A 21,781-nucleotide genomic window follows, 5' to 3' on the forward strand; every position below is an offset into this window, starting at 1 on the left:
TATGTGTATTTTTTATAAAAAAAAATATTATAACAAATCATAAATTATAATTTAAATTATTATATGAATTCTTATACTAAACACCCTACAATTATTTAAGATAAAAAAAACATCAAATATGAAACGTCATTAAGAAAATCCGAACACACATGCAAGCGGACATAATGGTAGGTGGTTCGTTTTTGTAAAAGAACGTTTAAAAAACCCCAAATCGAAACTACCCATTATGAATGACCGGGTCGGCAGTTCGAACCCGCAGTTTGATGGGTTGAGACACGGCAAACAACTGGCAGGGGATGATTTGACTTTTTTTTTTCACCCCTTTGCGAAAGTACATTAGCATTTTACATTCACTTGAAAGGGTTTTGGATTTCATTGTGTGAAAAAACACAAAATACAGTAGACTTAAAACCGTTCTATAAGAAAATTTTAGAGTCCGTTTGATACCTAGATTCGTTTCTTGATTCGAATTATGATTCGTGGTTCATTACAATATTTTCTCTTACAAAAAATACACGTAAATCGAAAATTATTTTAATCACATGGTTTGAATTCATGAACCAAGTATCAAAAAATTACTCAACTATACATGCAATTTTAAATCCTTGGGTTTTTATCAAATTTTATAGATTAATTTTATAAATGTAATTTATAAATTATCTCACTTTTATTAATCTAATATGATTTTTTTCAAATGATAACCTACCAATAATGTTAAGATACTTTCTTATAACTCTGTTAAAGAATTTTCCTGTTCATTTAGGAATAGCAAGCAATTTCATCTCATACAACGATTGGCAGCCAAAGAATAATAATAATAAAAAAAAAGGTTTATTGAGGGAAGATGCTAATGCTGGAAGGCACATGGTGGGGTCAAGATTGCGTAGTTTGTAGGTCAAAAGGTAGAAAGTGACACCTTCAAATTATCGTTAAGTAACCATTCTTTTGTTTTTGCACAGGCCACAGCGTCACTCTTACTAAAATTACTTTTTCACCTTTGATGAATGAAAAAGAACTTAGACCATCTTTAATAATTAAATATATTAATGTAAATTGTGTATTTAATATTAAAAAATATAATATTAGATTATCTTTAATATAAATATTAATATTAATTATATATTCAACATTAAAAAGTATGATAATATGTTATTTTAATTTTTGATGCTATTTAAAATGTTAAATTTAATTTCTCTCATAATTATTAAGTTTTGAATGTTGTAAAAGTACATTTTTATTTTTAAAATAATTAGAAAATGTAAAAGTTGTAATGATTACATAAAAAAATAAACATTTCAACCAATAGCAATTAAATGTTAAATTTCTCATATACTATATTTAGTAAGAAATTTGTCACAAAGTATAGCATGTGAAAAATTTAGCACGACAAATAATATTGCATTTGAGATTTTTTTTTACACTCAAATGATAAATTTATAATTGGCACATCAATTACAGTATTGCATTAGAAATGCTCTTACATGTTATTTTTATTTTTGCTCCAATATATAATGTTATTTAAAATGCTAAAATATATTTTTTTAATAATCATTAAGCTTTTAAAGTTATAAAAGTAAACTTTTAATTTTAAAATAATATGATGGTTAAATGAAAAAGTAACCGTATCAACCAATATGAATCAAATGTTAAATTTGTCATATGCCAATGCAATGCTATAATTAATGTGTCAATTATAAATTTAACATTTAAGGATAAAAAACACTTTATAATGTAATGTTATTTGTTGTGGCAAATTGACTATAGCCTGTACTTTGTGAGAAATTTGTCACAATATATAACATATAGTAAATTTGCCATGATAAATAACATTGTAGAGTGTTTTTTATACTTAAATATTAAATTTACAATTGACACATCAATTATAACATTACATGTGTTATTTCTTAGATGAGCACTCTTTAACTATTCATTCGTGTCAAGTATATGGCTTAAAAGAGATAGATTAAGTGCCTATTAAGTCATTACTCCTATCTCAATAATCTTTATGTGTGGAAATAATGTCACAATGAAAGCTTCCTTGGTCATCTGGTTTACGTAAAAGTTTGTCAAGTGATCTTATTTATTAACAATTTTATCAAATATTCTTTTCACGATTAAAACCAATTGAGAAAACAACAACAAAAACGACATGGAAAGAAATTCAAGGTGACATAAGAAGACGAAAGTCCGAAAACAACAATAATGCACAAATACGACATCGACCAGATATACAAGAAAATAAAAAAACAATAAAACCCTTCAAAAACAATGTCAATTTGAAAACAACATTATAGGGATGACAACAGGGGGTTGGATTATGTGTATATATACATATGTATCTGTACAAAAATAGATATATATAACATATGAATAATAAGGGGAAGAGTGGTTTTTCAATTCCTATCCCGTCACAACTTGAAAATAGGAGATGTTTAATTAGAAAATTCAAACTATAATTTGAATCATGGTTCATAATTCGCTACAATATTTTCTTTCACAAAAAATACACGTAAATCAAAAATAATTTTAATTTATAAACTAAACGTCTCTTAAGATTTTCTCCGAATCCCTGTTGCTATTCTCGATTATTGTTCCCCATTCCAGCTTATTACGGATGAAGTCCTGGCGGTCGTGGGAAATATTGCCATTTGTGAACGACAAGATCACCGACCAGAGAAAAGGTGTCGATAGTGATGACTAATAGAAAACCAGGAAGAGACGTATCTTTCTCGTGTCTTGGGATGAAAAGTCATTCATTAGCTGGCCTCTCTCCCACAATGCTATCAATCATGCTTCACGAAACTTTCATATCTCGATTTACAAATTCGCAGAACGGGTGGAAACTGTGTCAGGTGTAAGCGCAAGTGATGGCAACAAATTTATTTTGGTATTATAATATTCATAACTCGTTAGTTTCTCTTTTTTACTACAAAACCATGCCGTGATAAGAACTTCCCATCATACGAATATCACGTACAAGCACACCAAAAAAACGTCAAAAATAGATCTCGCAGTATGGGGTTCTCTCTTCTATTAGTGATGCACTGATGCTACTTCAACACAGGTGATGCCATCAGGCATTCTTACTTGGTTAGAGCTTTGTCTGGTTTAGGAAAAAGTTAGTAAAGTGTTCATTTGTATATAGTGACTCTTATTGCAGTTTCAATTCAGTCAACTGAGTAACATAATGCAGGGAAGTACAGATTCCACTAAACTAAAAATTATGAAATTATTCAGATTAATTTCGTTATTATTATTATTATTAGGATCTAAAAAGTAACCTTTCTTTACAAAGTACTCAGTCTAATCCAATCTTCTCAACAGGTATTCAACTTGAACTTCCTTTGTCAGAGGCATGATCCAATCCCCGTAGAGAGTCGCAACTAAGCGCGGCTTGATTTTGTAAACCGGATTAACTGCATCATTCTCTTCGTTAATCCTAAACTCCTGGCCAAATGTTTTAGTCTTCATTTCTACTCTCCTCTTGACTGCTTCTTCCACTGTTTCATATGTCAGCAATTCCATCAATTGAGCTCTTTCCTGCAAGAACCACAATCCGAAAATGCGAAAACAGGATTAGAGTGTAATAAAGTTAATCATCATCCATGAGATACCCAAAAGAGAAGATAATCCGGGGGAAATTGGGAAGAACCATGTACTTGAGCTTTAATAGCGGCCTCGTATTCAGCAGGCGACTCGAGAAATTTTGCCTCTGCAACAAATTTGCCATAGTGGATTCTCTTTGAGAGCGTCTGATAAATGTCCAAAAGAGAGTTACTTAAGGAGTTAACTGGGGGTTAATGCATAATAAAGCCACATGAGATGTAAATTGCATAATAAAGCCACATGAGATGTAAATTGATAAGAAGTCGTAGAAGAACGAAGACTACAAATCGTGTATTTGTATCAAAATTTTGCTGCTTTTAACAATTAGCACCAAAACGCAATGGGGCATAAAGCAGCGTAGACTATGGAAAGCCACTAAGGAGTTTATTATTGATCATACCACCATAACATGAATTCAGGAAAAGCATGATTCGAAAATGAGCAGTAACTAAGGACTAATGATTATGATTCCTTCCAATGTCTATAGAAACCAATGAATAGTTTATAAGAATGTAGCAGCAGTATCTTCTAAGTTTAAGTGAAATACCTGCAAACAGACGGTGTCACAAACAGCAGCAGATCCACAGTTACCATCATCTCCTGCTTTAACTAATCTGGGAAGAAGATCTCTAAAATACATATTCCAAACTTTGTTGTTTATATTGATTGAATCAGCACACGGATGCAGAACCTAGTTAAATAACAAAAAGGCATCAGAGCATAAACAACTTATCAACAATTCTTCCTATTGAATCAGTAGAAAGTGATATTTTCTTCCCCTGGATAATGTTCATAACCAGTAGCTAAAGTTACATAATAATATCATCTAAGCAATGTTTGAATTCTATCATCATTGAAAATTTGAAAGTAGAGCTAAAATTCCCACATCTGCTATTTGCAATAAACTGAACTTTGACCATTTCGTTACAATTATCACGACAAATCATAGACAGAAAAATTGAACACTTTGACAACCTCCAAGATGAACAAGGCAGTTGTTGAGTCAAGGGTTCGTATTGTTCTCCGACAACAATTACATGTGTGCATTATTTTTTAGCTGATATATAGCAAAAGTTCAATGTATTGGTATTCCTTTACACTTAATATGAAAGTTTGACTTATTTCTAAAAGTGTTCCAAGATCAAACGCAAGAAGTGAACACAATGGAAATTACCCACTATCCATCTCCATTAGCAAAATTTGAAATTCCATCAAGTTATAAACTTACGATGATGACGCGCATCAACATTTTTGTTCATAACCAAATTCATAAGATCTTGTTTTAAAAAGACCAGTAAGTTATTGCAATGCACAAAAATAAAGATTTCAATAAATACCTGCGGGTAATGCAAAGGTGGAAGCATTGGCTCAGGTAAGAATGCTGGGAAGAAAGGATGCTCGTCAGGACTCTTGTACCTGCCTACCTATTCGAGAAAGCGAACACACTTCAGAAAAATAGAGGCTCACTTCTTAAAGTAGGAATTGCTGCCTTTAACAATGTTAGGAGTATGATTGCAGTATCTATCTATTCCATAGTGTTTTTATCCCCTCACCTGGGCATGGAGCTTTTCAGTTTCCCCGACCATAAACTTGACTAAAGATCCCCGAAAACCGTCCATTGAGAACGCATCCAAGTCATAGGTGTCAGCATTGTAACAATACTGAGCCCTCTCCAAAAGGCTAAATATAATGCTATCCTCTTGTCGAATCAAAGAATGTCTTATGCTGTCTAGAGTTAAGCTTTCACTTTCATCTACCCTTTTCTTCCCCGAAAATCTGCATCAACAAGAAGCATTATCCAACTAACACTTCGATAGTTTCATGAACCCACGTAGCAAAAATTTGCCTTAGTTATATATATACATAAAAAAAATAAATATATAAAATAATAATAATAACACAATGACCACATCAAACAAGCAGAGTCAAGTCAATTTGACTCTTTTTTCAAACAACTTCAACTCTATAGAACATTCCCATTATATTATTATCCCCATCACGCCCTTTTCGTTCCATAAATTTCTGTTCTTTTCAAATAACAACCTTATAAAATGTAATATGAACTAGAAATCTAGTACTAAGCTAAGGTTTTTTGCTAGTTGTCACGAGATACTCAGTGATCTATGTAAAGCGAGAAAGGAATTGACAAAAAACAAACAAAAGCACAAACATTCATACCTGATGGGCGGCGGAGAAGAAGAAGAAGCTTGCAGAGGGCGACAGTTTTTTATTGTCGTTTTTGATCGAAAATGGCTATAGGTTGGTCTGAGAGTGATCTTGGAGACAAAAGGCGAAATGGGTCTTGAAAAGTTTCGCGTATTGACTTTCTGAGATAAATTGGAAGACATTGAAGCCATTGCTGCTGGTGCACTTGCTGTAGAAAGGAGGAGGAGAATGTTTTTGCAGGAAATTCGTATTGAAAGAGTTGGGAAAATGAGAATAAGTATCCGTTTGGCGTCTTTAGAATTGATTTGTATTTATTTTTTACGTTTTTAAAAATAAAAAATAAAAATATTTTTAAAAAGATGTTTAACGTAAGAAAAATAAAAATAAAAAGAAACGAAAATAATTTTTTTATTTAATGTAAAATGAAAAAAAAATAAAAAATAAAAAATATTTTCTTTTTTTTAACACAAAAAGAGAAAAATATTAATGAATTTTTTATATTAAAAATAATCTCTTAATAAAATTAATAAATATATTTTTAAAAATAATTTCTGTCTGAAATTAAAAATATTTTTATTTTTATTTTTATAAAAAAATAAAATTATTTTAAAATGAATTTTAAACACTCTTTAATTACTTAGGTACCCTGTACCCTTATTTTTTATTTATGAATGTACCACTAAAAAAGTACTTTAGAAAAATAACAGCACTAACTTTGATTTTTTTTTTTTTAATCTCCCCACACGTTTTTTTTCTTCTGTCGGACCTCTGCTATATTATCCTGACACAATGTATAACAAAATACCCCTAATTACCTTTTTTTTTTTTTTTTTTTTTTGTTTTTCCTTTTTTCACCACCGTTTTTTGTATCGGGGGTTTGGGGTTTGGAAACTGGGGGGAATTAAAATTTTGAAATCAGAGGGTGTTTTTTTTTTTCCCCGAATGTCGAATTAGAGTATTTTTGTCGAACTGGAGATGGATTTTCTTTTCTTAGACTATGGATTTTTCCGACGCATAATAGTTTTTACAGATTTTGTTAATCATATTCATGTCAGTTATGATGTATTTCTGTTGGCACTTTTTCAAAATTAATCGTTCTATAGGCATATATATATTTCATAACTTTAGGTTAATTTTTCAATGAAAAATTCAGACTATTCTTTTTTCCTTCTCTTGTTGTTCAGTTGTTCCTTATTTTGCTAACAATAATGCTCTCAACTCCTTACCATTTTCTCCCTTTTTTTTTTCCTTCCATTTCCTGCTTCTTCTTTTTTTTTAATTTTTAAAGTAATACTAGAAATCTCAATTTGAAGTTCCAACTTTTTGATACCCAACTCATGTAGCGGTGAATTATCATTTTTCCACTAGAAACTATTAATATTAATAACAAAAAATAGATAAATGATATATCATTGCCGTCCATAAATGGCTCCGAGTTCTTCAGCTACTTTCACCCCTCATTTTTCGTTTAGTATTACTCTGCTGACGTTGCATTTACAACTTATTAAGACCATCCGTGGCCTAACATTTTTTATATGGTCGGTCAATTGAGTGCTATTTTGGGTGTACTCGTTTTTTAGGAATGTGCGGAAGGAAAGTAGGGTTTTGGGGTTAGTAGCAATTTGGAGTCCACCTTTATTGTCTTTTGAATTATGAGCCTTTAAATCCTAAATCTTAAACTCTACAATCGCCGATGGGAAGCAATGGACGACATTTTCTTTGTTGAGGTCAATGATCGGGTGCTTGCTTATGCGAGACTGTAGTTCGGCATACTTTTGGGCCCACCGACCTCTAATATCAGAGATCACGAGGACCACATCTCGATTGGAGAAGAGAGAGTTGATGGTGATGAAAAAGGGAGCAAAGCCATCACTGAAGTCACAGAAGAAGTTTCCCGTGTACCCACCCGCACTGAATGCTAGGGCTGGACTATGGTGTGTTACTCCACAACTAATCTTGGGTGGAATTGAGGTGATGTTCAGCTCTTTGACACTTGACAAAAAGAAACGAAAATAATTTTTTTATTTAATGTAAAATGAAAAAAAAATAAAAAATAAAAAATATTTTCTTTTTTTTAACACAAAAAGAGAAAAATATTAATGAATTTTTTATATTAAAAATAATCTCTTAATAAAATTAATAAATATATTTTTAAAAATAATTTCTGTCTGAAATTAAAAATATTTTTATTTTTATTTTTATAAAAAAATAAAATTATTTTAAAATGAATTTTAAACACTCTTTAATTACTTAGGTACCCTGTACCCTTATTTTTTATTTATGAATGTACCACTAAAAAAGTACTTTAGAAAAATAACAGCACTAACTTTGATTTTTTTTTTTTTAATCTCCCCACACGTTTTTTTTCTTCTGTCGGACCTCTGCTATATTATCCTGACACAATGTATAACAAAATACCCCTAATTACCTTTTTTTTTTTTTTTTTTTTGCTTTTCCTCTAAAACTTAAACCCATCCATCTAAAAAAAGTTGAACGCAGGATTCAATATAAAAACAACTCAAACTCTCACCAAGCACCAATTGCGTTTCTTGTTAGAATTGTAAGTGTAACGCATAAAATGTCCAAATTACATCTACCTGTACATTAAAATTTTGAAATCAGAGGGTGTTTTTTTTTTTCCCCGAATGTCGAATTAGAGTATTTTTGTCGAACTGGAGATGGATTTTCTTTTCTTAGACTATGGATTTTTCCGACGCATAATAGTTTTTACAGATTTTGTTAATCATATTCATGTCAGTTATGATGTATTTCTGTTGGCACTTTTTCAAAATTAATCGTTCTATAGGCATATATATATTTCATAACTTTAGGTTAATTTTTCAATGAAAAATTCAGACTATTCTTTTTTCCTTCTCTTGTTGTTCAGTTGTTCCTTATTTTGCTAACAATAATGCTCTCAACTCCTTACCATTTTCTCCCTTTTTTTTTTCCTTCCATTTCCTGCTTCTTCTTTTTTTTTAATTTTTAAAGTAATACTAGAAATCTCAATTTGAAGTTCCAACTTTTTGATACCCAACTCATGTAGCGGTGAATTATCATTTTTCCACTAGAAACTATTAATATTAATAACAAAAAATAGATAAATGATATATCATTGCCGTCCATAAATGGCTCCGAGTTCTTCAGCTACTTTCACCCCTCATTTTTCGTTTAGTATTACTCTGCTGACGTTGCATTTACAACTTATTAAGACCATCCGTGGCCTAACATTTTTTATATGGTCGGTCAATTGAGTGCTATTTTGGGTGTACTCGTTTTTTAGGAATGTGCGGAAGGAAAGTAGGGTTTTGGGGTTAGTAGCAATTTGGAGTCCACCTTTATTGTCTTTTGAATTATGAGCCTTTAAATCCTAAATCTTAAACTCTACAATCGCCGATGGGAAGCAATGGACGACATTTTCTTTGTTGAGGTCAATGATCGGGTGCTTGCTTATGCGAGACTGTAGTTCGGCATACTTTTGGGCCCACCGACCTCTAATATCAGAGATCACGAGGACCACATCTCGATTGGAGAAGAGAGAGTTGATGGTGATGAAAAAGGGAGCAAAGCCATCACTGAAGTCACAGAAGAAGTTTCCCGTGTACCCACCCGCACTGAATGCTAGGGCTGGACTATGGTGTGTTACTCCACAACTAATCTTGGGTGGAATTGAGGTGATGTTCAGCTCTTTGACACTTGACATTGCTCGTTTGTCTGCTTTCCGAGGGTAGGGACGGATTTTCAACAACGTGATTGGTGGGTTCGAGTTGGTGGGGTCCAATGCATACAGAGTAGTTGTTCTTGGGTCCAATAGAGTATGACCGTTGATCGAGCATAGATCAAAATTGCTATGAGAACGGTCGCATATGATTTGTCGAACATGCTTTGTTGCTCTCAAGGGTGGCAATGAAAAATCCAACTGCGATTTCCACTGTTTTACTTCTGTAAACAAAAGCCACAAATCGATTATAAGCGCCCAAGTTTCAAAGGGAATAAAAAAGTAAAAATTTAGAAAACAAAAGTAAAATATAAAATAACTATCAACTTAAAGCAGTATATAGCAAGATATAGTGGGGCCTGGTTTTAGGAGAACAATGAGTAAAGTTATTAAATATTGACTCTAAAGTTAATGAATTAGGTAATTACCTTTTTAAGTTTTTCTTATTAATATCATTATTCTTAACTTTCCCTATTATTTCACATACCAATATAGAATCTTCAAAGGAAAAAAAAAAAAATGGACGACAATAAAATTACCATTGTAAGGAGAGTTTTTATAGAAGGTTTACCTTGGAAAGTTTTGGAATTTTTAACAGGTGTGAAGAAAACGAAATGTAGGAATATGAAGATGCATATCAGCATTGCAAAACATGTCGCTATTAACCTTCTTCTTCTCAGCATTATCACTTGCATAGGCCTGAAGCTCTTAATATCTCTCTTATTAAACGACAAGAAAAACAATTTTTATTGAGGATTCTGTCGTATAATACTTTACCTGCAAAAATCAAGACAGGAATAGAAAAATTTTAAAAATAAATAAATAAATAAAACGTGTGCAAGTAATAAAACTTAAGAAAAGAAAAGGCGAAAGCAAACTCTTGGTTTAAGTATCAACACTAGCACTAACTTATAGAGAGAATTTATCGAATAAATAAATCATATTTGCATAAATTTTTTTACTTTCATATCATTTTAATATAATATAATGTTTAAGAATAAGTCGAACCTATATAGAGATCTCCTACCAAAGAGTTCTTTAGAAAACATATACATACACAATAAACTTAAAAAAAATAATAATAATTACATGCAATGAATAATGGGAAAAGAAAATCTTGTGAAAGATAGAGAAGAGAGAAAAAATGAAAAGATGCAGAGAAGAAACTGATTACTAGCGTACAGAAATTATTGGGATTGCCTTGCACCATGAGTATAGAAAGTGTTAACTCTCAAATTCTCTGAACATACACTGAATTATGTTGTTTTGGAGTACATCTGCTCTATAGGCCAATTTATACGCATAAAAAAAACCTCATGAATGGTAGTAAATCCTCTAAAATGTAAATTGTTTCCACTAATTCGTACTAAATTAGTAAATTTAAGAACTTTCCTTGTAAAACTTACTAGCAACCACGCCTATGAGAATTTACTATATACTCTCGTTCAAAAGAGAAAGAAATTCGGTGGTTATATGATTACTTTATTTACTTATTTTGGTTGACGAATGAAGTTAACGGTGGTTCTTGTAGTCACATTTCTCGTGTCAGTAATGATCACACATTAGTGAAATTTTCTCTCTTTGAATGAAGATAGATTTTGGTTAGAAGAATATTCTAATAGCAATTTTTGATTAATAAATTTCACTTCACCTTCTAAAAAATCAAATAATAATAATAAAACTCTAAATTTAAAGATATTTCACATGAGCGTAGAACGACATATTGTCGAGAGTTACCGCCACTTATAAAAATCTCCAATTTGACATATAACATATATGTGTGTATATATATGTATATGTATATAAAGAAACAACTAACACGTCTTGTTTCCTTTATCCTCCTAGTGTTTCTTGTTTCCTCTATTCTCCTTTTCTCCTTGTAGATTACTCTACCACCTTTCTCTTTGGCGAAAAAGTTTTTCATTCATGTTTTCCTTTGTATATATTGACATGAAGAAAAGTACCAAAACAATAAAAGAGATGTGGAAGAAAATCAAGGGTAATCTCTTTTATCGTGAATATGGCTTCAATGTTTCATTCAAACACATAAAATGATAATAGAAACAAACAATAATTACCCCCCTACTTGCTCATCAATTCCTTGGCTTCCTCATAGACTTTCTTTCAAACACTCCTTCAACATGATTAAATCAAGTTTTTAAGCGTCTGTTTATTCAGAAACACGCACCTTTTTTACAACTAATTTGAGAGTAAAAACATCAGATTCTGTTTTTCAAAGGGGGGGAAAAAAATCAAACTTTGAACCTCACCAAATTTGCATAACTATTAAGGGAATCTTACCCTTTTACTTTGATCACATTAGTATGCACAAACCAATAGATAGATATATATATATATATATATATCTCTTTTATTAAGTATTTAATCTCTTTGTTTAATTCCATTATCATACTCCAAACTTGCAAAAATCCATTAATCATCCACTATATATTAATCTACCCTTCCTTCTTCATAAACTTCCTTGATTTTCTATAAGCTTCTTTCAAGTACCCTCTGAATCGATCCAAATTTAATCTAACATTTTGTTCCTTCAAGTACACATTCATAACCTCATTGGACCAACCCTTCCCTCTCCAACCCACCGGATCTCTGATGACCATTTCATCCCTCCCATACTTCTCCACCAAACTACTCTCCTCGGCAATGATCCTGTACTCCGCATATGCCAACCCCATCTCTCTGGCCGGTTTTCCGAAGCACACCTCCGCCAACCAGCCCACGCCAAGTGGCACCACCTGAATAAAAGTCGACCCCGGCCTCAAAAACAGCAAGTGGGTCAACGCAGCCCCGTGGACCCCAACCATCGCGTGGCTCGAATTAATTAGATCGTACGCTGATCCCAGAGGCGTACTAGGTGATGGGTCGAACACGACCACATCAAATCCTAATCTCTCTGCCTCTTTCCTTACCTCTTCCTGGTTCAACAGAACTCGGCCGACGTTGCCGGTTCGACTCACTAGAACGAGTCGAGGCCGAGTCTTAGATGGATTGGGTATGGAGCTCTTGGAGATTGGTTTTTGGCTGTAGGATTTGTCAAGGAAATCTCGGAATTGAATTAGGGATTTTGGATTTGGGAGTAAATTAGGGTTTATGGTCATGAAGCCATGGGAGATGAGACCCAATCTAGCGTAGGGAAAACAATGCGAAACGGTGTCGTTGTCGAGGTTTATGATTGGGTGTTTACTAAGGCTCTGGAGAACTTCCGAGTACTTGTGGACCCACCAATCGCGAGATTTGGAAATCACGAGGACGACGTCTTGGCGACGGTTGTTGAAGAGCGTATTGATTGTGATATAGAGCGGGATTATCCCGTCTCCGAACTCGTGGAAGAAGTTTCCAGTGTACCCTCCCGCACTGAATACTAGCGCCGGAGCATTGTGTTGGACTTGGCATGGTGGGCCTTTTGGGCCTGAAACGAGAGTCAACTCCTTTATTCTGGACTGCGTGGAATTCTCGAACTTTCGTGGGTAGGGCCGGATTTTTTCCACCACTGTTGGGCCAGATGGGTCTGTTAGGAAAAATGTCGACGTGGTGGGGTCCAACACCGTTGGACCATTGACGTCGCAGGTGTCGTAGGAATCGTGAGATCGATTGCACACGATTCGCCTATTTCGGTGGGAAGAATATAGAGGTCGGTTCTGTTGTGGGTCCCGACTGCTGCTGATTGTCTTCGCTTCCAAATGTTTGCTTTCTGTGACAAATAGAAAGAAAGAAAAAATAGCTAAATTAGATTTGCGTTGAAAAGTTGATGCTTCAAACTTTATTAAATTATAAATAAGTATTAATCCAAACGAGGAAAAAATGCCAAAAATGATTTCATATACGTTTTCGTGAAGGTTTAGAAAATATCCATTGTAATGCGTGATTCATGGATACCTATTATGAGAAAATCACACCTCACAATAATACAGGTTTGTTTGGTAAATGAGTTCAAACTAAGGGGATGTGAGTTTATAAATCTTTTTATTTTGAGAGTTTAAATGTCATATCAAGATATTCAAATCCTTTTTATATTTTGTAAATCTTTGTTAGTTCAAACTTTTTAAATTTTCCAATCAAATAACCCGTTAAATATATGAGTTATAGTGACTAATTAATACTTTTTTGTGGCCAATTATTGTCTAGCCTCTATAGGAACATAATGAATATGTCATATGCATTTGAAGGAATATATTAATTATCAATTATAAAATATTTTTCCTCAAAATTAAAAGGAAAAGTCGAAGAAAATGAGTTGGAGACTTCATACAATATTACAATCAGTAATGACATTTGGTTCACGTGTTTGAATATAAAATCTGAACTTAAATTTATTTAAATTTTTGTTAAAAAATATTGCAACAAAAATAAAAAATAAAATTTGAACCGAAACTTTATGATGCAAACTTATAAATGATTATTTTAACAGATAATGACAATCACTATATATTACATATCTCATGAGAGAAATCATGCAAAATTACCAAGATATATATTTTTGTTTTGCTTTTATCCTTCTTCTTTCTTTCTTTCTTTCTTTCTTTTTTTAAATATGGTACAGAATATGAGGGAAAAGTCTTAAAATAAATAAATAAGACGTGCAAAAGGAAAATACTGACATGTTGAATACTTTGAATTATAAGTTGTTAGCTAAAACATTTCACCGATTTATTACATTCAAACAAAAACAGGTTTCTATTTTGGCAATTTCATTCAATTTCATTGAATGTATCAAGCAATTTCCAAGTTACCAAGTGGGCGTGCCACAATAAGATTTCACGTTTTTGCAATTACCAAGCGCACCAAACATTAGAGTAATTGATCGTCATTATCAATCCATAAAATTCAAGCATCTCAAGGATAAGTACTAATGAAAAGGCATGTATCAAAACTTCTCATCAGTCGCCAGGAAGCAGTTTATAGTTTCTTCATTTTTTGCGCTACTTTAAAGACAATTTACAACTTTCTGCCATTTTTACTGAGTATTGTTGCACATAAATACCACAGCTAATAATTCATTCTCCACTAATACCTTTCTTGAAATAATCCTAATCCTATCTTCTACATTTCAATATTCATTGAAAATATTGAAAATTAAACACAGAAAGTAATGAAAACTATCTTCTTATATTTTTAATTTTCGGGTTGAAATAACTTCTAGTCTTCTTAATTTTACGGTCAACAAGCTTTGTCGCCATGGGCGTTGTATGATGTGAGCCAACGAGAAGTGAGACCGAGTGAAAAATAGACCATATGTCATACATAACCTTACTTTCAGATAGAAAGAAGTGATTTATATAAGTATCCATATACATATACAAATGTGTGTGTATATTATATGCATACATATACGTACACACAAAATGAATACCATGATATTCATATACGCATGCATACCTTGAAGAGACTTGGTTGAATGATCAGCGACGCTTACGTTCAACTTTGAATTTGAGAAGAATTTGATCTGGATAACGAAATAAGGCAACAACAACACCATACTGATCACTATCGCCGCTGAATCTCGCTTCTTCATCGCCGCCATTTGCGGAAAAAAAAAAAAAAAAGATCAACAACAATATTCTTCGGACTCTCCCCTTTGTAACTTTTCTTGTTAGCCAAGAATATTTGTGTATATAACAATCTTTCTTATATCATACGCGACCTGCAACACCGCTTTTTATTTTTGTGACATTGAAGCTCTTCAACCTGAATGAAAGAAAAAGGAACAGACTTTGAAAAACAATAGTATGGTTAAACAAGGTTTAGTTATATCCTTTCTTCTTCTTAATTAGTCAAATAATGATGTTTTTTATGACGAATTAGTCAAATTAGTCCTCTATTATTTATGCATATATAAAACTGATGCTGCATCTTTCAATTTTATTTTTTTAAAAATATTATACTAATCACGTCTACATGTGCGTGGGTGTGTGTATATATATATATATATATATATATATATATAATCACGTGTAGCACTTTGGATGGTATTTTCTTTCTTTTTTTTTTTCTCAAATTAATATCAACTCTTTGTATAATATAAAATTACTGCCCGCTGCAAGCGCGAGCATACAGCTAGTTAAAGTCTAAAAACGGTTCAGCCCGGAACCAAAAAAAAAAAAAAGTCTAAGCATGGGAAATAAATTAATAAATAAATAAGATAGCATTAAAAACTCAAAACAAAGCTTCCTTGTCCACCACTTTTTCTCGTTCATAATGGTTGCACATAGTTTTATGGCAGCTTCTCCAATACTAAACTTTATTAATCCAATTTTCTAGTTTTTATTTATGCATTGAACCTGGAATCTATGTCAAAAAAATAAAAAAATAAAAAATAAAAAATCCCGGACGTGCTGTGTCTACGTACCCATCAGTTTGGAAATCGATTTCAAAAGATTAAAGAGGAAAAGTAATGCAATTATCTTTTCTTTTCTTATTTCTTTTTTAATTTATATGCGTATTAATAACAAATATAAAAGATAATTTATAAACAAAAGGCCTTGTTGTATGCATACTGCTCCTTGACCAGGGTTGGTTCTATGGCTTTAATTACTTCAACCTCTCATAAAAAAACAAAAATGATAATAGGCTCCCTAAAGTAACAAAGTAGGGGCTCCATCTCTTTGTGGGGCCCACGTGGAGTCCATCTGTACAATAAAAGAGGAAAAATACTCTTTTTAATTTATCATTTTAGATCCTTTGTTAATAAAAAGATTCAATTAATACACTTAAAATTAAAAAAAATTATTTTTTTTATTATTTAAAAGTAATTATTAACAAATAATATAATAAATAATATAATAATTAAACAAAAAAATTATTATCTATCTTTTTAATTATCATCCTCTTCTATCAAATAATATAAAAAATTATTATAATTATCTTTATATTTTAAATTTTCTATCTACATTTATTTTTTATATTCGTCCATAATTTTAAATTATAATTCATGATTTTTTATAATATTTTCTTTCATAAAAACTGCGGATTTTTATCATTTCTCCCTTTCATTTTTCATTTTTCCAGCCAAGCGAAGCCTAAAAATTTGATCAAACTTGAAAGCAGCTCCCATTGACGGAGAGGGTAAAGCCAACATTTGGAGCTGAAAATGTGGCGAGGTTTCATTGGTTAGATCAGACGTGGGCCCTTGGAGAGAGACAGTACTGAGTCAATATTGATGAGTCGTCACATCCCAAAGTCTACTGCAGGACATTGGACACTCATTTCTTATTTAGAATTTGTCAAAATATAGAAATATTATCAATAATACTAGTTAAATGGTTGTAAACAAATTAAAAAAAAATTTAGGAATCACCAACTTGATTTATTACTAGCTATATATGTGGGAAAATTTCGGTTAACATGACAAATATGCACATTATAATACCAAGCTGGAATTGCACGTAAAGGGAATTTGCCATAGACCACTTCCATATTATATACCACGCCAACCATGGTATGCTTCGTTATTATATTAAATAAAGTCAAATAAAGACAATTTAAGATTCTCTTTTTGTCTATAATTGGCTCGACTTTCAAACTTTATACTATTAAGTGACAGATAAGTAGCAATTAACAACGCAATAGGGTACTTAATTAAATTTTAAGTCCAGCCTATTTAACCCTTCTCTAACCTTGTTCGTTAATTTATTTTATTGTGAAACGCCTCACCCTTTTTCTTTCCTATTCATATTGCAAAGAAAGATAAATATGTCCTTAACGTTAAAGACAACTTCGTAGTAACACGAGAAGTTATTATAATATCAATTAAAGACGTTTTTTTTGCCTGCCCCATTAACATCCCTACCAAAGGGTTCATATCACTAAGAAAACTTAAACAGTTGAGATTGTTCTTCTTAACTATCAGCCGGATGTTAGATTTAAATTTAAACGACGTGATCTAAGACATCGTTTACTTCGCGGATTTGAGTTTTCAATTCGAGCTGAGATGTGATATTTTATGAGAGTTTTAAACTGTAGCAGAAAAAGCTAGTTGTGATATTTTCTGAGAGCTTTTAACTATATAAACTTAAAATTAAAAACTCGAATCGGTAAAATGAACGAGGCCTAAAAGTGTTTATGCCAAAAAATTTACGTGTAATATAAAACTACTACAAATTCTCATTAAAAAAATAAGTTGTCAATAAATTGTGCTTGTTAACACTCTAAGGATAATTAAGGTACCATTAGATTGTCTAAAAGTTTATTTCCACATCAGAAGAAGTGTAAATGTAATACCAACTTGATTAAAAAAAAATGCACATTTAGGCCAACCATGGTATGCTTTATTATTATATTAAATAAAGTCAAATAAAGACAATTTAAGATTCTCTTTTTGTCTATAATTGGCTCGACTTCCAAACTTTATACTATTAAGTGACAGATAAGCAGCAATTAACAACGCAATAGGGTACTTAATTAAATTTTAAGTCCAGCCTATTTAACCCTTCTCTAACCTTGTTCGTTAATTTATTTTATTGTGAAACGCCTCACCCTTTTTCTTTCCTATTCATATTGCAAAGAAAGATAAATATGTCCTTAACGTTAAAGACAACTTCGTAGTAACACGAGAAGTTATTATAATATCAATTAAAGACTTTTTTTTTGCCTGCCCCATTAACATCCCTACCAAAGGGTTCATATCACTAAGGAAATTTAAACAGTTGAGATTGTTCTTCTTAACTATCAGCCGGATGTTAGATTTAAATTTAAACGATGTGATCTAAGACATCATTTACTTCGCGGATTTGAGTTTTCAATTCGAGCTGAGATGTGATATTTTCTGAGAGTTTTAAACTGTAGCAGAAAAAGCTAGTTGTGATATTTTTTGAGAGCTTTTAACTGTATAAACTTAAAATTAAAAACTCGAATCAGTAAAATAAACAAGACCTAAAAGTGTTTATGCCAAAAAATTTACGTGTAATGTAAAACTACTACAAATTCTCATTAAAAAAAAGTTATCAATAAATTGTGCGTGTTACACTTACACTCTAAGGATAATTAAGGTACCATTAGATTGTCTAAAAGTTTATTTCCACATCAGAAGTGACAAAAGTGTACTTAGGGTCCGTTCACTTCGCTGATTCGAGTTTGTAATTCGAGTTGAGATGTGATTTTATGTGAAAACTTTTTACTGTAGCAAAAAAGTTAGATGTGACTGTTTTTGAGAACTTTTTACTGTAGCAAAAATCAAATTCTAAACTCGAATTAGTGAAGTGAACGGAGCCATAATATCTCAGTGGAAATTTCCTCACTTCTTGTTGTTGCTAGTGACCACCTAAAATTCTTTAGCCATTTTGAGACGAACGTTCTCCGGTTCGGTGTGCCGTGTGGGCGAAAGGAGCAAAACTCCAATCCACAAAACATCAAACGAATCGACGGTCGTCATGCGGAAAATGAGTTAATCGTGCGGTTAGCATTGCAGAGGGGAAAATTCTTTCCACCGTATTTATCTGCACCACAATTTTTGTACTCTCTTTTTACAAATGCTAAATTCGGATACGGTGCACCGTACGATTGACTTGTTGTGGTCCCGTGATGATTGCCTTTTGGCGTTAAATTCAGCGGCCATCGTGATTCATGAGGAATTAAATGAGATGCTGATATTGATTTCAGTAACGTGTAAGAAAATGATTGGTGATTAATTGTGGGTCCCTTTGCCTCTTTTAAGGTTCTGCAATGTTTCAAAATTAATGGTCAAATTCATGCGACAGATATCCGAATCGTCCAAGGTATGAAAATCATCATTTTTGGCCTGTGGTGCTTCAGAAAAATGAACACCGTTTTCCTGTTGTTTTGTGTAAAGAAATGGCAATTTCAGCCAAAAAAGGAAAAGAAAAAGAAAAAAAAGTGTACGGCAATAAAATAAAATAAAAACGCAACTGCTTACTGCCACACACAGTGTACATGAGCAAGAATTTGGGCCCCATAAGGGAAGATCTGCGGGCAGGAAGTAGAATTGGGCCCCAACAGGAATTGCGTTCTGTTTTGGCCCAACTGACTTATTTGGGCCTAGGCCTTGTTCTACCTAAATTATGAGGAGCGTTAAATCGTTAATAAGGCTGGATAATACCATTTCCGGAGTTGAATTTCAAACATTACCAATTTGATGTAAATATGTCTAAAGCATGTGCATTATGAAACTACTATTACTGATGATGGGAGACTTGGGAGTACAGGGATTGAAACTATAGTATACTGAGACTACAGATTTGAAAATGTCGTTAAATTTTTTTTTTCTTTTGTATGATATACAAATATGATTATTTAGCAAAAAAAAAAAAATGATTATTATTATTATATATATTGAACTATATGATAATTTAAAATCAAACGAAAAAAAAAGCTCCACAATAATCAGCCAACAGGAGTATAAAGACTCCAACCTCATGATAGGTTGGCATAGTTTAAAATACGCCAATACAACCATTATATGAAGAATTGTAACTATGTTATTAAGAATAAACGCGTCATTTAAGGAACAAATAACTAAATCCAAGACTAAATAACTTTTGATGGTCCATAAAGTGACAATTTAAGAACACATTTTATCCTAAGACAACCTAACAATAATATCATAATTGGGCTTAAAATGGTCCTGACCGAGTTTGGCAAAATAAAAGTGACTAAAGTCCCACAATTACCAGATATTTGCTTCTAGAGGCCGGCATTAGTCCTACCTAGCCATTAGCCAAGACTTTATGATTATTATTATTATATATATTGAACTATATGATAATTTAAAATCAAACGAAAAAAAAAGCTCCACAATAATCAGCCAACAGGAGTATAAAGACTCCAACCTCATGATAGGTTGGCATAGTTTAAAATACGCCAATACAACCATTATATGAAGAATTGTAACTATGTTATTAAGAATAAACGCGTCATTTAAGGAACAAATAACTAAATCCAAGACTAAATAACTTTTGATGGTCCATAAAGTGACAATTTAAGAACACATTTTATCCTAAGACAACCTAACAATAATATCATAATTGGGCTTAAAATGGTCCTGACCGAGTTTGGCAAAATAAAAGTGACTAAAGTCCCACAATTACCAGATATTTGCTTCTAGAGGCCGGCATTAGTCCTACCTAGCCATTAGCCAAGACTTTTTGGTTCATTAATTGAACAAAAAGATTTTGCCCCAAAAGGAACCGGCTTGGTTGTTGTAAGGATTTATACCTACTCGTTATTCCTATTTGAATATTTGGAGAGTCCATTGTTTTGTTCATGTTTGATCATTTTCTTTCATCAAAAGACAAGTGGCAATTACTTTTAGGGGGACACCATAATTCTCAAGATTAAAAGAAAAATATTGTTTGTGACTAGCCTATGATTTGCCTATTCCAACAAACTATGCTTCAAATGTCATGTCCCTGATAATTTACTTACTGTAGTTGTCTTCATGACCTACCGAGTCAATTATGGGATTGAGAACTTTAACCCCATCTAGAAAACGACGTTCCCAAACCTCAACAAAATAGAATGACCAATAACATTTTTCAGATTCCACAGAGATCTTAAAATTTTTTACCGTTAAATATTCATTATGTTGGTAGTATAAATTATCGTTTATTTCATTAATTTCACTGCGAAAGAATAACAACGAAAGGAAGTTGTTTTGCACATTTGCCCCTGAAATTTATAAGATTCTAGTAACTTGTATTTTAAATTTATAATTTGGTAATTTGCTCCTCTAACTTAAAAAACACGCACAATGTGCTCTATTTTATCAATTGTACATTGAGAGTTTGGAGCTCGAGATATTTGTGCTACTATTGAAATTGGGATGTTGAAATCTTTTATTGAAAGTACTTCTTTATCACCAATTTAATTCAAAAAAAATCAACAAAATGGGTACATTGTAACAATTTTATAAGTTGAACATATAAATCTTAAAATTAAAAATTTAAGAGTTAATTTCACAAATGATTTATGAGGTTTATACTCAATTTCACTTTAGTTCATGACTTTTCAAACGTCAAACAAATAGTCTTTGAGGTTTTATTTTGTCCAGTTTCGGTCCTTCCATCAACTAGGCGTTAAAATTTGACAAAATCTATGTAAAAGAAACAACTAAAATTTTGAGTCTTTATGTGAAAATTAACTTTTAGTTCTTTGTATTGTTTTAGTCTCTAAACTTTATATGTTTTCAATTTTAATCCATAATTCTTACAAATTCTATCAAATATTTAACACAAAACTAAAAAAAATGACTGAAACTGAAACAGAATAAAACTTCAACAATCGACTGTGCAACTTTTAAAAGTTAAGAGCTAAAATGAT

General features: G+C 32.0%; 3 protein-coding genes across 3 annotated transcripts; all 3 read right to left on the reverse strand.

Annotated features, from left to right (window-relative positions):
• Positions 1 to 3,249: 3,249 nt before the first annotated feature.
• Positions 3,250 to 6,014, reverse strand: LOC21387742 (chorismate mutase 3, chloroplastic). The gene is made up of 6 exons (XM_010098261.2): positions 5,785 to 6,014; positions 5,160 to 5,382; positions 4,944 to 5,030; positions 4,154 to 4,297; positions 3,660 to 3,752; positions 3,250 to 3,540 (listed from the first exon to the last, which is right to left on the reverse strand). The coding sequence occupies exons 1-6, from the start codon at positions 5,961 to 5,963 to the stop codon at positions 3,304 to 3,306; spliced, it is 963 nt and encodes a 320-aa protein (XP_010096563.1). The 5' UTR covers positions 5,964 to 6,014; the 3' UTR covers positions 3,250 to 3,303.
• Positions 6,015 to 9,142: 3,128 nt separating this feature from the next.
• Positions 9,143 to 10,173, reverse strand: LOC21387743. Its single transcript, XM_024165746.1, has 2 exons — positions 10,062 to 10,173; positions 9,143 to 9,714 (listed from the first exon to the last, which is right to left on the reverse strand). The coding sequence occupies exons 1-2, from the start codon at positions 10,171 to 10,173 to the stop codon at positions 9,143 to 9,145; spliced, it is 684 nt and encodes a 227-aa protein (XP_024021514.1).
• Positions 10,174 to 11,883: 1,710 nt separating this feature from the next.
• LOC21387744 lies at positions 11,884 to 15,079 on the reverse strand. Its single transcript, XM_010098263.2, has 2 exons — positions 14,888 to 15,079; positions 11,884 to 13,202 (listed from the first exon to the last, which is right to left on the reverse strand). Exons 1-2 carry the CDS (start codon positions 15,030 to 15,032, stop codon positions 11,947 to 11,949), a joined length of 1,401 nt encoding a protein of 466 aa, XP_010096565.1. The 5' UTR covers positions 15,033 to 15,079; the 3' UTR covers positions 11,884 to 11,946.
• Positions 15,080 to 21,781: the final 6,702 nt, after the last annotated feature.

Source organism: Morus notabilis, unplaced genomic scaffold (genome assembly GCF_000414095.1).
Source record: "Morus notabilis unplaced genomic scaffold, ASM41409v2 Scaffold284, whole genome shotgun sequence".
NCBI classification, from domain to species: Eukaryota; Viridiplantae; Streptophyta; class Magnoliopsida; order Rosales; family Moraceae; genus Morus; species Morus notabilis.

Coding starts and splice junctions, on each gene's coding strand:
- LOC21387743 (XM_024165746.1), bottom strand. CDS start 10,173: ATGCTGAGAAGAAGAAGGTTAATAGCGACATGTTTTGCAATGCTGATA. Junction 9,715..10,061: donor AAATTCCAAAACTTTCCAAG/GTAAACCTTCTA, acceptor TTTTGTTTACAG/AAGTAAAACAGTGGAAATCG.
- LOC21387742 (XM_010098261.2), bottom strand. CDS start 5,963: ATGGCTTCAATGTCTTCCAATTTATCTCAGAAAGTCAATACGCGAAAC. Junction 4,298..4,943: donor CACCTTTGCATTACCCGCAG/GTATTTATTGAA, acceptor TTATTTAACTAG/GTTCTGCATCCGTGTGCTGA. Junction 3,541..3,659: donor AGGCCGCTATTAAAGCTCAA/GTACATGGTTCT, acceptor TGGTTCTTGCAG/GAAAGAGCTCAATTGATGGA.
- LOC21387744 (XM_010098263.2), bottom strand. CDS start 15,032: ATGGCGGCGATGAAGAAGCGAGATTCAGCGGCGATAGTGATCAGTATG. Junction 13,203..14,887: donor TTCAACCAAGTCTCTTCAAG/GTATGCATGCGT, acceptor TATTTGTCACAG/AAAGCAAACATTTGGAAGCG.